The 16532-nt window shown below is 44.5% G+C and overlaps 1 protein-coding gene across 2 annotated transcripts in view; it reads left to right on the plus strand.

Annotated features, from left to right (window-relative positions):
• Positions 1-16532, plus strand: part of LOC141144861 (leukocyte elastase inhibitor-like) — a 79137-nt gene that overhangs the window by 19312 nt on the left and 43293 nt on the right. For both annotated transcript variants that reach the window (XM_073630945.1, XM_073630946.1), the window contains one exon: positions 1629-1746. In XM_073630945.1, coding sequence (XP_073487046.1) covers positions 1629-1746 — 118 coding nt within the window. The remainder of the gene's footprint in view (positions 1-1628; positions 1747-16532) is intronic.

Consider the following 16532-nt stretch of genomic DNA (forward strand, 5'->3'; position numbering starts at 1 on the left):
CTCATTGCTGGTGCAAGGATTTTTGACACCCTAGGTGAAACCTCATTTTGCCCCCCCTCCCCTTGGCTCTGCCCCTGACTTCACCCACTTTTCCCTGCCCATGTACACAGTGGAGGTGGCGGGGTGGAGATTTTTGTGGCACCTCACCACTATTTCTTTAGCCGTGGTCCGCCTGCACCTCTGGACCCAGCCTGAAGGCAAATAGTGGTGACACCAGCTCGCTTCCTCACACCAGCCTTGGTCCACAGGTGTATAGACAGGCTAGGGTAGTATAGAGACAGGCTAGTATATGAACAGGCTAGGATAGTATATGGACAGGCTAGCGTAGTATATGAACAGGGTGGTATTTGGACAGGCCAGGGTGGTATATGGATGGGCCAGGGTGGTATATGGACAGGCCAGGGTGGTATATGGAAAGGGTGGTATATGGACAGGCCAGGGTGGTATATAGACAGGGTGGTATATGGACTGGCCAGGGTGGTATTTAGCCAGGGTGGTATATTGACAGGCCAGGGTGGTATATAGCCAGGGTGGTATATTGACAGGCCAGGGTGGTATATAGCCAGGATGGTATATGGACAGGATGGTATATGGACAGGGTGGTATATGGACAGGTTGGTATATAGCCAGGGTGGTATATGGATAGGCCAGGGTGGTATATGGCCAGGGTGGTATATGGACAGGCCAGGGTGGTATATGGACAGGCTAGGCCCTAGGCTAGTGGGGGAGAGGGGGAGAGAATGAGGGAGAGGGGAGAGGGGAGGGTGAGGAGGAGGAAGAGAGATGTAAGGAAAAGAGGATGGAGGGGTAGAGAGAAAAAAGAAAGGGGGGAGGGGGGAAGAAGGTTCAGAGCACAAAGTGGTGGGAACAGAGAGGGGGGTTGTTCTGGGGATGGAAGTCTCACTCACCAATTATGTCTCCCTCATTCAGTCTGGTGTCCCTCAGGACTGTGGAATCTATTGTTTGAAAAGTGCTGCTCAGCTGTTTACAGAACTCCTCTTGCAGCACAGAGCAAGTGCATGGCATGCATGTGGAAGGCATGTGGGCGGGGTTGGGCGGGCACAAATGGGAGGAGGTGTTTCAGATTGGAGAAGCAGCAGAGTGAGGCCGGGGTTAGGAGGACAGTGGAGACAGGATACAGCCCAACTCCTGTGTAAGCTGGCTTTCCCCACTCTCACTGTGTGACTATGACAGGATGCTAGAGGCTGTGGAGCGCCGGAGATAGAGGCATAGCTGCTCTCCATCTCCACACTACAAGTCATGGTGCCTGGGGGAGAAGACAATCCTCCCGCAGCTGCCCACACAGACTCCCCTCCCTGCTCCGCCCCCGCGCTTGTTTATCCTTATCACTGCCCGTCTCATCCTCTGGCTTGTCACCCTGCATTCCGCAATAGAGCGCCAATCTGCTCAGTGCTGCGGGTGTGTAATAGGAGGGAGCGGTGCAGAGTCACTTTGTCACTTTATCCTGCCGCCCTAGGTGGCTGCCTGTTCTGCCTAATGGTTACGCCGGCCCTGACTGGCCTTCTAATATATATATATAGCTATATCTATATCTATAGATATAGATATAGAGATAGATAGATATTTATATATTATTTGTTTATTTAATTTTTTTCCTTTTGTCCTAGCAATACTCTCAACTAATCAAGAAACATTTTCATGCTAAAATACAATCTGTGGATTTCGCTCATAGTGCAGATGATGTCAGGAAGGAGATTAATACTTGGGTGGAAGAGCAAACGGAGAGTAAGTTCCACTACTCTATTATTTTTTTTAGAAAAAAAAAAGCAGGTAACAGGGTTTATAAATCAATTTCACATCATCTTGTTTATTTCTGAATGCAATGAAGTACCTTTACCATTCAGGATATTTAGCGCCAGAGGATTTCTGTTATACTCAAAAAGGGGTAAAAGAAGAAATCAGGACATAAACTATTAAGCTTGTCAATGGCTTCTCTGAATATGAACATAGTTTTACAGAAAAAAACTTTCAAAACCAATATTTGAAGTTTTAGATACAGTGAACAATAAGGTGAACTAACAGGTATGCTAAAAACATACCTCCTCTATGCAATCAAAGCTTTAATTAGCCTAGGATCTGTCAAAGTTACAAAAAAACAAGTTTTGGAGCACGCAACAGTTTCCAAAAAAATGTACATTTACAGTGTTAAAGCAGAACTCGGGGATTTTCAAAAAATCCCCCATTAGTACCAGCCCCCCACACACACACACACACACACACAACTAAACAGTTATTACATTTGTGAAATTTCTAACTGTTTAAGAGAGATGCCTGATTGAATTTTTAGAAAGTCAGCTTTGTGATTCAAAAAATGCATCATTTTTTCTAGCAGGGAGGATCTCTTAGAACAGCGATTGCATCATATACTCTTCTCTCTCTCTAAACTGTAATCAGACTACATTTCCCATGAATCCTTGGGATTGCAATGAATGTCGGAGGTACACCAGGCTTGTACATGTAAATGTGAACAAACTCACTTCAACATAAATAACACCCCTCATTCTGCAGCCAGCAAGCCATACATAACACACGTTATGAAAGGTTACAGCCTTATAAATGCATATTAATATAATATAAATTGAATGCATTTAATATAAATGCAAACCAGTCCAACTTGTCAGTGTCCACCAGTGGCACATGTCAGGGACCACCAGTTCCGCTTCTTAGGGAGCACCAGTGTAGAGCGGGATCGCTGCTGTGCTCGTCCCTGTCACTGGAACGATCAGGCTTAGGTAAGAAAAGGGGGGGTCTGAGAGGGTGCTACAGCACAAAAGGTTTTTTACCTTAATGCATGAAGGTGAAAAACCGTGAAGGTTTACAACCCCTTTAACTGCAACAGAGAAAATCACCTGCCACAGTGTTGTGCTGTGTGGCAGAGCTTTGAAATTTACAAGAATGCATGGACAGCAATACCAAATCTTTGACAAATTATATATACACAGCACACAAGTTTTGGCAGCTTTAAAAAATGCTGTAAATTAACCACTTAAGGACCGAGCCGCTTTTTGAGATTTACAAGTTAAAAACAGTTTTTTTTGCTAGAAAATTACTTAGAACCCCCAAACATTATACTTTTTTTTTCTAACACACTAGAGAATAAAATGGCAGTCGTGGCAATACTTTCTGTCACACCGTATTTGCGCAGCGATCTTACAAGCACACTTTTTTTGGAAAAAATACACTTTTTTGAATTAAAAAATAAGACAACAGTAAAGTTAGTCCATTTTTTTTTTTTATATTGTGAAAGATAATGTTATGCCGAGTAAATTGATACCCAACATGTCACGCTTCAAAATTGCGCCTGCTCGTGGAATGGTGACAAACTTTTACCCTTAAAAATCTCCATAGGCGACGTTTAAAACATTCTACAGGTTGCATGTTTTGAGTTACAGAGAAGGTCTAGGACTAGAATTATTGCTCTTGCTCTACCGATCTCAGCGATACCTAACATGTGTGGTTTGAACACCGTTTTCATATGCGGGCACTACTCATGTATGCGTTCGCTTCTGCACGCCAGCTCGACGGGACAGGGCGCATTTAAAAAATTATTTTTTTTTCTTATTTATTTTACCTTTTATTTTTTATTTTTACACTGTTCTTTTTAAAAAAAAAAAAAAAAAAAAAGTTTGTTACTTTTATTCCTATTACAAGGAATGTAAACATAATAAAAAAAAGCATCACAGGACCTCTTAAATATGAGATCTGGGGTCAAAAAGACCTCAGATCTCATATTTACACTAAAACGCCTACCCCCCTCAGTGCCCCCCCTTCCCAACCCTTCCCCCCTCTATATTCTACCACCTCTCTCATTTCCCAATCACCTAATCTATACACCTCCCCTTGGAGGTAGTGTCAAATTCCACCAGTCCAAAATCATGTGTTATGTTCTATACCCCTACTCGTTCGCACATGAAGAGAGAGAAAGAGGACAGAGGAAGAGCGAGAGGGAAAAAAAAAGGGATTCTCCCTCCCCGGGACACTATGCATCCGAATCTTGAGACCAGCTGGCTCCATATACTATTTACTCTACCCAATCTCTGTAGAGCATTGTTCCCATCCTGCCCATATTTCCTTAAATTTATCTTTTAACTGCATACACCCATCTTTCAGCCTCCATTATTAGGTTGACCTCTCTTCCAGTCCATCAATGTTGGACATCAAGTCTGTTTCTATCCTCTGGATAATAATAATTTGGCTGCATTCAACAGATGTGGAGTGATACTTTTCTTATAGGATCTCATAGCCATCGGATCCCATAGAATAAAAAATTTAGAGGCGTCGGTTCCACGGGTCGAGAGGTTAACCTCTCGACCCATGGAGCAATCGCCTCCCAAAATGTCCTGATCCTAGGGCATGACCACCATAGATGGAGAAAGGTCCCCTTTTGCCCACACCCCCTCCAGCATCTGGCATCCACAGTCTGATACATCTGTGCCATCCTGACTGGGGTCCAGTATCACATGACCAGGAATTTATATGACATCTCCTGGACCTGTGAGCTTATAGAAGTTGAGTGTGTTAAATCAACAAGCTTTTTAATTTGAACCGGTGTGAAATCTTGATTTAGCTCTCTTTCCCATTCTCTAATAAAATAGGGAGTTGTTTTGTTTTGTGTCCCATGGACCAATCTATACATCTGTGACAGCAAATGTCTGGCACTTGGTACGCACATAGATTCAAATACAGTAAGAGAGTTTGATGGCCTTATTAACGGTTTCACCTTATTGCAAAAACACACCAGTTGATGGTATCTCCACTCAACCATGGGTGCATTTCCCAGCCTCGACTTCAGTTCTACCAGGGGGGTTAACAGTCCACATGGGGCAAATTTCCCACATGTCGTGTCCCCATCTCTCCCCCATGCCCCCAGAGATTCCACTTCCTCCCCCGGAGTAAACCACGGGTACCCCTCCAGTGGGGTCAGGGGGGACATCCAAGGAGCGTATTCTCCTAATTGATTTAATTTATCCGATAATTGTAAAGTGCTTCAGGTTAGGGGTAACGTCCATTTAGAGAGGCCTCTGTCTGTACTCGGGATCCATGGGACTCCCGTCAACTTCCTTCCTGCCATCGTCTGTTTTAAAAGGACCCATATTTTATTTGAAGAGTCATGGCACCAGTTCAGAATGCGTACTAGGGACATCGCCCTGTAATATAGTGCTACATCTGGTAGTCCCATTCCTCCTTCCAATTTACTTCTACGTAAGATATCATGGGCCAGTCTTGGGCGTTTGTCATTCCATACAAATGATATAAAGGCCTTCCGCAGACCTTTAAAAAAGCTCTGTGGAAGTGTGATTGGCACTGTATGTAAGATGTAAATTATTTTGGGTAGTATACTCATTTTTATGGCACTCACCCTTCCAAACCATGTTAAAAACTGGCATTTCCATTTCTGCAGATCCCCTATTATCCCCGTCATTAGGGAACCATAATTCAAGTCATACAAAAGTTTTGGGTTTGGTGTCCCAAATAAACCAAGGAATTCCTTTTCCAGATAAAGGGATAAGAATTCTGTAGGGTCACCATCATAGCTGGAGAAATATGACTACAGACTTCTCAATATTTATTTTAAAGTTAGATAAATTTCCAAATTTAGACACTTCTGCCATCAGGACCGGTAATGTCTGTGGGGAGGAGAGATAAAATAGTAAATCATCGGCATATGCCGAGACTTTATGTTCAACAGATCCAATACATGTCCCCATTATTTCCGTATTTCCCCTTACTTTACAAAGAAACGGCTCCAGTATCATGGTGAATAACGGGGGACAGAGTACACCCCTGTCTCGTGCCATTACGTATTTGAAAATAATCAGACAATGCACCGTTTACCCTCACTCTCGCTCTCGGAGTCACACACAACGCGGCAACCCAGCCCATCAAACGGTCGCCAAGACCCACTCTCCTCAGGACCTCGGTCATAAATACCCAGTTCACCCTGCAAAAGCCTTTTCGGCATTCATTGACAATGTCACTCTCGGGGCTTTATCAGGGCCGTGTTGCATCCAATGCAGAATATGTAAGGCCCTGATGGTATTATCTCTGGCCTCACGGCCCTTCATAAAGCCCGTCTGATCTGGGTGGACTAGTTTCACTAAGTGATTGTGTAGTCGAAGGGCCAGGATTTTTGCTAAAAGCTTAGTATCGGAATGTAACAGAGAAAACGGTCTATAATTGGCACAATGTTGGGGGTCCTTCCCGGGTTTAGGAAGTACCATAATATATGCCAATAAAGCTTCTGGGGGTAAGGGATTAGAGGCATTATTCAAGTTGAAATAGTTACACAATGGGGTCCCTAGTCTAAAAATAAATTTCTTATAATAAGTATTCTTAAAGCCATCTGGCCCTGGACTTTTACCTATTAACAAGGTCGATATTGCTCCACTTAGTTCATCAATAGTGATTGGTCGATCTATTTCTTCGATTGCCGCGGGCAGCAATGAATATAGCGCTGAGTCTGTAGTCTCGGATATCTGCCATTCACTGTTCCTCCACGACCTTCGAAGACACCGGTTGAATAATATATAAAGCCTCATAGAATGTGTGTATATGTAATTCTGCTGCTATGGCTTGAGTTTTGACTATCTTTTTATTTTGGACTATTAAATTATGAACATGCCTGGAATCCTGCTGTTTTTTAAGCTGTCTGGCTAATAACTGACCACATTTATTTCCTTGTTCATAGAACCGGTGTGCATAATATCTGTACTTATTTTTAGTTTTACGGTCCAGACATTGTGCCAATTTACTTTGCAGGATCTCCAATTGCTGAGCGTCTGCCGTGTCCAGATTTCTCTTATGTTTAATCTCTAGCTCATTCATTTCTTCCAGTATATCTATTATCTCTTTTTGTTTTTCTTTTTTGATCCTTGACCCATGTGCTATCAATTCACCCCTAATCACTGATTTATGGGCTTCCCAGACCACTTGTTCAGACACTTCTCCCGGCACGTTCATTTTGAAATATGTTTTCAGTTTAATAGACAATGTCTCTACTATGCTATTATCATCCAGCAATGCTTCATTCAGCCGCCAAGTCCGTTCCACGTGTCCCACAGGGACTGGGAGAAGGATCATAGTTGTAGGAGCATGGTCTGAAATTGTTATTGGGTCTATAGTACATGCGCGGATCTTTTCCAGGTAGAACTGATCCAAAAGGAAAGATCCAAGTGGGAATAGGTACCATGTGTTTTAGAATAATAACTATAGTCCTTTATCCCATTATGTGTTACACGCCATCCATCCACCAAGTGGTAAGAGCGCAGGAGCTGTTTTATATATTTTAAAGCTTTGAAGGATATAGGTGTTTTCCCTGTTGATGTATCTATACTTGGGTCTAAGGTAAGATTAAAATCTCCCCCCAGAATCAAGAATCCCTCTCTAAACTTCTCCAACAACTTCAGAGTCCTTGCAAGAAAATTAACCGTCCCTGTATTTGGTGCATAAATTGAGGCAAATGTGTAGCAGTAGCCATATAACCTCCCCTTTATGAAGAGAAAACGACCCTCAGGGTCCATTTGTGAGGCTGTAGAAACCATTGGACATATCTTTCTAAAGGCTATCGTCACCCCTCTAGCCCTTGCAATAGGGGATGGTGCATGGAACCACTGATTAAACAAATGCAAGGGTAAGTTCGGTATGGCCCCTGTCACAAAGTGAATCTCCTGTAAAAAGACCACATCCGCAGCATGGTGACGCAATTCCTGCCAGAGGCGGCCCCTTTTATGAGGTGAACTTAAACCTCTTACATTGTAAGATATAACCTTTATTGGACCTGCCATTACTGGTGTATTTACTACCTAGTATAGTCACCTAATAGCCGCTGTCTCTTTTCTGTTCCCTGCAATTGCCCCTGGGAGAGAGAGAGAAAAAAACAAAACAAAAACCCCCCACCCATCCCACCCTCCCCATACCCCAGTATTCCACTCTGTGGAATAAAGACTAATCGGGAGATGAATCAGTATAGGGGTAACCCCCCACACTGGTCTCTCCTTACTCCCGCTATACTGCAGAATATCTAGTCCCTTGTATCGGACCTGACCTACTGAGTAAATCCCACCTTTACCCAAATACATTAATATGTATCTCTCTACCCTGGGCATCATATTACTTTCCCCTTTTCATAACTTTATCCAACTATTGGTCCCATCTGTAAGGACCATTTATTGCTTCCCCACTGGGGTTGTTTAAAGATCAAAGATGAAGAAACCAGAAATATGGGAGGGAATAAAAAAAAAAAAAAAACACACAATAGTCATACTGTTTCCATAACTTCACCTTCTCCATCACCTCACTTTCCTCTTGTGTTGTCTTAGTCCTACCCCCCCACCCCCTCTTTGCCAAGTAGCTTCATAAACGCATATATATATATATATATATATATATATATATATATATATATATATATATATATATATACACATATATATATATACACATATATATATATATATATATATATACACATAGGATTCACATAAAACCTTTACCTTTACCACCACTTTCAAATACAATTAAATTATTCCCTCAAAAGAAAAGAAAATTTAGGGGTAGAAGCGAGATGGGAAAGAGTCGGGAATATGAAAATCACAACAAACAAAAAAAGTTTAAATATCCCCCACTACTGAAAAGTGCAGGGCATCCCAACTCCCCCAGTTCACTTCCCTCCGCCTAAAAACCAATTATCATAAATACGTGAGACCCTTCCTGCCATATACAACCCTGTAAAAAAAAAATCTAAAATATATATATATATATATATATATATATACAGTGGGTATGGAAAGTATTCAGACCCCCTTAAATTTTTCACTCTTTGTTATATTGCAGCCATTTGCTAAAATCATTTAAGTTCATTTTTTTTCTCATTAATGTACACACAGCACCCCATATAGGCAGAAAAACACAGAATTGTTGACATTTTTGCAGATTTATTACAAAAAAAAAACTGAAATATCACATGGTCCTAAGTATTCAGACCCTTTGCTGTGACACTCATATATTTAACTCAGGTGCTGTTCATTTCTTCTGATTATCCTTGAAGTGGTTCTACACCTTCATTTGAGTCCAGCTGTGTTTGATTATACTAATTGGACTTGATTAGGAAAGCCACACACCTATCTATATAAGACCTTAGAGCTCACAGTGCATGGCAGAGCAAATGAGAATCATGAGGTCAAAGGAACCGTCTGAAGAGCTCAGAGGCAGAATTGTGGCAAGGCACAGATCTGGTCAAAGTTACAAAAAAAATTCTGTTGCACTTAAGGCTCCTAAGAGAACAGTGGCCTCCAAAATCCTTAAATGGAAGACGTTTGGGACGACCAAAACCCTTCCTAGAGCTGGCTGTCCTGCCAAACTGAGCTATCGGGGGAAAAGATCCTTGGTGAGAGAGGTAAAGAAGAACCCAAAGATCACTGTGGCTGAGCTCCAGAGATGCAGTCGGGAGATGGGAGAAAGTTGTAGAAAGTCAACCATCACTGCAGCCCTCCACCAGTCGGGGCTTTATGGCAGAGTGGCCCGACGGAAGCCTCTCCTCAGTGCAAGACACATGAAAGCCTGCATGGAGTTTGCTAAAAACACCTGAAGGACTCCAAGATGGTGAGAAATACGATTCTCTGGTCTGATGAGACCAGGATAGAACTTTTTGGCCTTAATTCTAAGCGGTATGTGTGGAGAAAACCAGGCACTGCTCATCACCTGTCTAATACAGTCCCAACAGTGAAGCATGGTGGTGACAGCATCATGCTGTGGGGGTGTATTTCAGCTGCAGGGACAGGACGACTGGTTGCAAACGAGGGAAAGATGAATGCGGCCAATTACAGGGATATCCTGGACGAAAACCTTCTCCAGAGTGCTCAGGACCTCAGACTGGGCCGAAGATTTACCTTCCAACAAGACAATGACCCTAACCACACAGCTAAACTAACAAAGGAGCATCTCTGGAGAGACCTAAAAATGGCTGTCCACCAACGTTTACCATCCAACCTGACAGAACTGGAGAGGATCTGCAAGGAGGAATGGCAGAGGATCCCCAAATAAAGGTGTGAAAAACTTGTTGCATCTTTCCCAAAAAGACTCATGGCTGTATTAGATCAAAAGGGTGCTTCTACTAAATACTGAGCAAAGGGTCTGAAAACTTAGGACCATGTGATATTTCAGTTTTTCTTTTTTAATAAGTCTGCAAAAATGTCAACAATTCTGTGTTTTTCTGTCAATATGGGGTGCTTTGTGTACATTAATGAAAAAAATGAACTTAAATGATTTTAGCAAATGGCTGCAATATAGCAGAGTGAAAAATTTAAGGGGGTCTGAATACTTTCCGTCCCCACTGTGTGTGTATATATATATATATATATATATATATATATATATATATATATATATATATTTATATACACATATATACAAATATATAACAGCTGAATATCTGCCTTGGTAGGAAGGGCTTTAAGGAGCTCTCTAATGTCCAGCTCTGGGTCCTCCACAGTTACACTCGGTTTCAGGGACAAAATACCCCCACGCTTTACTGGGTTAGGGCTCACTACCTGTACTGTTGAATCCTCTTCCAGGGCCCGCCATAACCTGCCCCTTGCTAGCCTCCCCACACCCCCCCCCCAGACACTGGGGGGCTTCCATTCACTACAAACAAGTCCTCACTGGGGGCTGGTATTGTTGATACCCCCTCTTCTCACTGTCACTGTTGGCCACTAGGAGCCTCCGGTCCTTATAATCATGTACCTGCAGTTCTTGGTGCTCCATCAATGTGCCATCTCTTTATCCCATTATACTGGATTCCGGTCTCTGGGACTCGCCATCCAGTACCGAATCGGCTCAACCAGGGGTTAGCAGGCTCTCCACCAGTCTTGGGGGGCTTTGTCCGAGGGGAAGGCTGCTGTTTCCGGATGCTGCTCTCCCTCTTCCTATTACTGGGGACCTTCGGCTGTATCCTGAAGCTCTTCGGTCTGTGTCCTGAGTGCCATGGCCCGGCGTCCTCATCCCGCGATCTGGCCTCGGGGTACTGCGTTCGCTCACTGAGCGGCTCCCACCGTTATCCATAGCTCAGCGCTTCCCCATCTCCCATGCTCCGCCGCACGTGGGGGACCTTAGATTGTAAGCTTGTATATCTCCTGCTGACCGCAACGTTGCCTGCTTACGTGTCAGCATACCTCAGCTGTTTGTCTCTCTTCTCTATCACTCTGTCTTTCAGCCGGCAGCAGTCGTTTGCCATCTCTCGTAGCCGGGGGGGTGGAGAGTGAGAGGGCGTTACTCCACACGTCCGCTCATCACGTCCGTTTTGACGTAGATTCTGCCCAGCAGTGGTATGGAGACAGGTGGGGACCATCTTCCCCTCACTCGTCTCCATACCCAGCATGGATGTACATCCGATCGCCTCCACCGCTGCTGACGGCTCCGGTAAGCAGTGGAGGGCACCGGAGCGCGGCGGGAGAGGGCAAATCCGCCGCGGAGACCACTATTATCGGAAACCGGACCGCCGGACGAAAAAGAGGATACTGGGGTTTTGGCAGCTAGCTGCTGCCATAACGATATTCCTCTTCAAACTTAGGATGTATATCCAGAAGTGGTTAAGAACACTTTCAGAAACAGAAGTGCTAATAGTTTATTTTTATCAATTACCGGTAATAAAATGGAAAGTAAATGAACAGAAGAGAATTCCAAATCAAATCAGTATTTGGTGTGACCACCCTTTGTCTTCAAAACAGCATCAATTCTTCTAGGTACACTTGCACACAATTTTGGAAGGAACTCAGTAGGTTGGTTGTTCCAAGCAGCTTGGAGAACTAACCACAGATCTTCTGTGGATGTAGGCTTCCTCAAAACCTTCTGTCTTCATCTAATCCCAGACAGACTCAATGATGTTGAGATCCAGGCTCTGTGAGGGCCAAACTATCACTTCCAGGACTCCTTTTTTTCAAAAATTATTATTATTTATTATTAGTTAAGGTACTTATATAGCGCTGTCAATTTACGCAGCACTTTACATATACATTGTACATTCACATCTGTCCCTACCCTCAAGGAGCTTACAATCTAAGGTCCCTAACTCGCATTCATATACTAGGGCCAATTTAGACAGAAGCCAATTAACCTACCAGCATGTTTTTTTTTTTTTTGTTTAATTAGTTTTTATTAAAGAATAGCATGTATAATGGACAGTGTACATTGTACAGAACAGAGGAGATTACAGCTAAATGACAAATGAACCTCAGAAGAAATGGACAGTCAGATAATCTGTTATATAAAACAATACATGTATATGCATTTTTATAAGGGTGTCAGGATCATATATCGAGGCCTAGTACGTACAAATCTTGTCATAAACCAACATTTTGCTAGGTCTGATTTATTTCTAAGGGAGAGGGTAAGATCTTCCATATAGTATGTGTAATCTACCTTCAGTAGCCATTGGCGTAAGGTAGGGATAGTCGTCCGCTTCCAATATTGGGGGTGAGAGCTTTTGCAGCGTTAAGAAGGTGTGGTGTTAATGATTTTTTATACGTTCCTACTGGTTCACCTGTACAATGTAACAACACAATCCATGGGTCATTAGATATTTCATAACCTTGAATCTCTTTTGCCCAGTATAAGATAGACAACCAATACGGGCATATAAGTGGGCAAAACCACCAAATGTGGGCATGTGTTGCTCGGTCTCCACATCCCCTCCAGCAGAAAGGTCATGCTTGTGGGAAGGACTTATGAAGCACCACCGGGGTGTAGTCCCACCTCGTCAACAGTTTGTAGTTAACCTCTGCCATTTTAGAAGCTCCAGAGGAGGTATGAGCCATTATAAGGATGGTGGATCTTTGGGCTGCTGATATTTCTTTGTGGAGATCTTTTCCCAGTTGCTTAAGAAAGTGGGGTCGCTTGTGTTGGTTAGTGTCTGTAATACTCTGTAAAAGTTGGAGATAGGTTTCTCTACAGGTTGGTCCTTCGATAAAGCAGCTTCCATGAGTGTCAAATCTGAGATTGACAGTAGAGGTTTAGGGAGAGAGTGCATAAAAGCGGCAAGTTGGCGATATCTCCAATGATCAATTAGCGTCGGCGTGATGTTGTGTAAAATTGTAGATAGTGGTACAATCCCCGTTGGGGTGGTTACGTGATGTAATTGAGCTGAAGGCCCAAGATTCCACGCATGGATCTCTATGGGTCTATATTCCCTGGGGGAAAGTAGTTGTGGCCGGTCAATGGCATGAGAGGAGCATTATAGAAATATAGAAATAGCGAGTCCCATACCAAGAGGGTAGAGCGTGTAAGTGGTGATGTGGTAGAGGACAAGGTTCTGTATTTCCTAGGAATCCAAATTTGTGTGGGTAGGTCCGAGCCACTGAGCTTCGTTTCCACATTCACCCAGAGCTTAATGTCTTTTTGATACTTCCAATCGGATATTCTAGTCAACAATATCGCCAAGAAATATCTTTTAAGATCTGGCAGGGCAAAGCCCCCTTCTCCCTTAGGTCTAATGAGGAGGGTCCTAGCAAGCCGGGGTCGCCTTCTGTTCCAGACAATTTATTGATCAGTGAGCTTAGTAATGTAAAGAAACCTTCAGGTATTCCGTACGGAATAATTTGTAAACATAAACAGCAACCTGGGTAGTATATTCATCTTTACCACTCCAATTCTCCCCAACCATGAGTGCGCCAACTGAGACCATTTCTGTATGTCTAACCTAATCGCATTCAACAGGAGGATGTAATTAGTGCGGAAAAAGTAATTCAGATTCGGGGTAAAATAAATACCTAAGTATTTCAACTTGTGCGTCTGTCAGCTAAAGGGAAAGGATTGTTTTAAATGGGACACTGTCTTGGCTGGTATAGATTATATTTAAGATCTCCGATTTTGTCATGTTAATTTTAAAATTAGAGATATCACTAAAGTTTGAGAATTCTAGCATGAGGTTAGGGAGGGATCTCAACAGTGGCGGCCCGTCCATAGGGGCCGCCCGGGCGCCGCCCCCCCACCCTCCAGGCAGTCAAAAAAAAATTTGAAAAAAAAAAAAAAAATTTGAAAAAAAAAAAAAAAATTTTAAATGGCCCTTTAAAAAAAAAAAAAAAATTGAAAAAAGTCCTTAAGTGCACTGTGTTAGGGGCGCCGGGCACAGTGCACTATGGAAAGCGCCACGTCTATGCAATCACAAGACTGCAGACGAGGCGCTTCATTTGCGGGGTTTTAACCCGCCTTGTGGCGCAAAGCAAAACGCCGATCGGCATCCACCCAGCGCCCATAGTGTATTACTATGGCTCTGTGCTTTGAGTGACAGACTAGTTAGTAGTCTGTCACTTCCGGTTTTCCCTGTATCAGAGCAGTGCGCCCGAGCGGAGGAGCGGACTCCTCCACTGCCTTCAACTTTAAAGAGGCAAAGCCGAATGTTTCCACTGCTAAACCGAGACACAGCAACACCAGTGGAAATAATAGAAGCACTGACGATCACACAAGGCTGGTCTCCTTATTTCTACACTCTACAGGATGGATGGATGGATGGGGAAGCTTCACATGGGCTGTGTGTTTCACAAGTGCCGATCGTCAGTGCTTCTATTCTCTCCACTGGTGTTGCTGTGTCTCGGTTTGGCACTGTCAGTGAAGGCACCTGTTAAACACACAGCCCATGTTGTGAATCATCCCCATCCATCCATCCTGTAGAAATTAGGAGACCAGCCTTGTGTGACTGAATGCATGGAGATAAGAACGAGATAAGACATCCTTCCCAGCCAGCGTATGGAAGGAAGGAGGCAGAGGAGGTGTCAGGACAGTGTCACTAGCCATGGACTGCAGCCTGCAAGACAGAGCCTCATTAATATGTAAGTCCTCATCACTGATCTATGTGTGTGTGTCCATCCCACCAGTGTATATCTCTCTCTCCCACCCCCAGTGTATATCTCTCTCTCTCCCACCCCCAGTGTATATCTCTCTCTCTCCCACCCCCAGCGTATATCTCTCTCTCTCCCACCCCCAGCGTATATCTCTCTCTCTCCCACCCCCAGCGTATATCTCTCTCTCTCCCACCCCCAGCGTATATCTCTCTCTCTCTCCCACCCACCAGTGTATATCTCTCTCCCACCCCCAGCGTATATCTCTCTCTCTCCCACCCACCAGCGTATATCTCTCTCTCTCCCACCCCCAGCGTATATCTCTCTCTCTCTCCCACCCACCAGCGTATATCTCTCTCTCTCCCACCCCCAGCGTATATCTCTCTCTCTCCCACCCCCAGCGTATATCTCTCTCTCTCCCACCCCCAGCGTATATCTCTCTCTCTCCCACCCCCAGCGTATATCTCTCTCTCTCCCACCCACCAGTGTATATCTCTCTCTCTCCCACCCCCAGCGTATATCTCTCTCTCTCCCACCCACCAGTGTATATCTCTCTCTCTCCCACCCACCAGTGTATATCTCTCTCTCCCACCCACCAGTGTATATCTCTCTCTCCCACCCCCCAGTGTATATCTCTCTCTCCAACCCCCCCAGTGTATATCTCTCTCTCCCACCCGTGTATATCTCTCTCTCCCACCCACCAGTGTATATCTCTCTCTCCCACCCACCAGTGTATATCTCTCTCTCCCACCCACCAGTGTATATCTCTCTCTCCCACCCCCAGTGTATATCTCTCTCTCTCTCCCACCCCCCAGTGTATATCTCTCTCTCTCTCCCACCCCCCAGTGTATATCTCTCTCTCCCACCCCCCAGTGTATATCTCTCTCTCCCACCCCCCCAGTGTATATCTCTCTCTCCCACCCCCCCAGTGTATATCTCTCTCTCCCACCCCCCCAGTGTATATCTCTCTCTCCCACCCCCCAGTGTATATCTCTCTCTCCCACCCCCAGTGTATATCTCTCTCTCTCTCCCACCCCCCAGTGTATATCTCTCTCCCACCCCCCAGTGTATATCTCTCTCTCTCTCCCACCCCCCAGTGTATATCTCTCTCTCCCACCCCCCAGTGTATCTCTCTCTCTCTCTCCCATCCCCAGTGTATATCTCTCTCTCTCTCTCCCACCCCCCAGTGTATATCTCTCTCTCCCACCCCCCAGTGTATATCTCTCTCTCCCACCCCCCAGTGTATATCTCTCTCTCTCCCACCCCCCAGTGTATATCTCTCTCTCCCACCCCCCAGTGTATATCTCTCTCTCTCCCACCCCCCAGTGTATATCTCTCTCTCTCCCACCCCCCAGTGTATATCTCTCTCTCCCACCCCCCAGTGTATATCTCTCTCTCCCACCCCCCAGTGTATATCTCTCTCTCCCACCCCCCAGTGTATATCTCTCTCTCTCCCACCCCCCAGTGTATATCTCTCTCTCTCCCACCCCCCCCCAGTGTATATCTCTCTCTCTCTCCCACCCCCCAGTGTATATCTCTCTCTCTCCCACCCCCAGTGTATATCTCTCTCTCTCCCACCCACCAGTGTATATCTCTCTCTCCCACCCCCAGTGTGTATCTCTCTCTCTCCCACCCACCAGTGTATATCTCTCTCTCCCACCCCCCAATGTATATCTCTCTCTC

Source organism: Aquarana catesbeiana, linkage group LG05 (assembly GCF_042186555.1).
Source record: "Aquarana catesbeiana isolate 2022-GZ linkage group LG05, ASM4218655v1, whole genome shotgun sequence".
Lineage (NCBI taxonomy): Eukaryota > Metazoa > Chordata > Amphibia > Anura > Ranidae > Aquarana > Aquarana catesbeiana.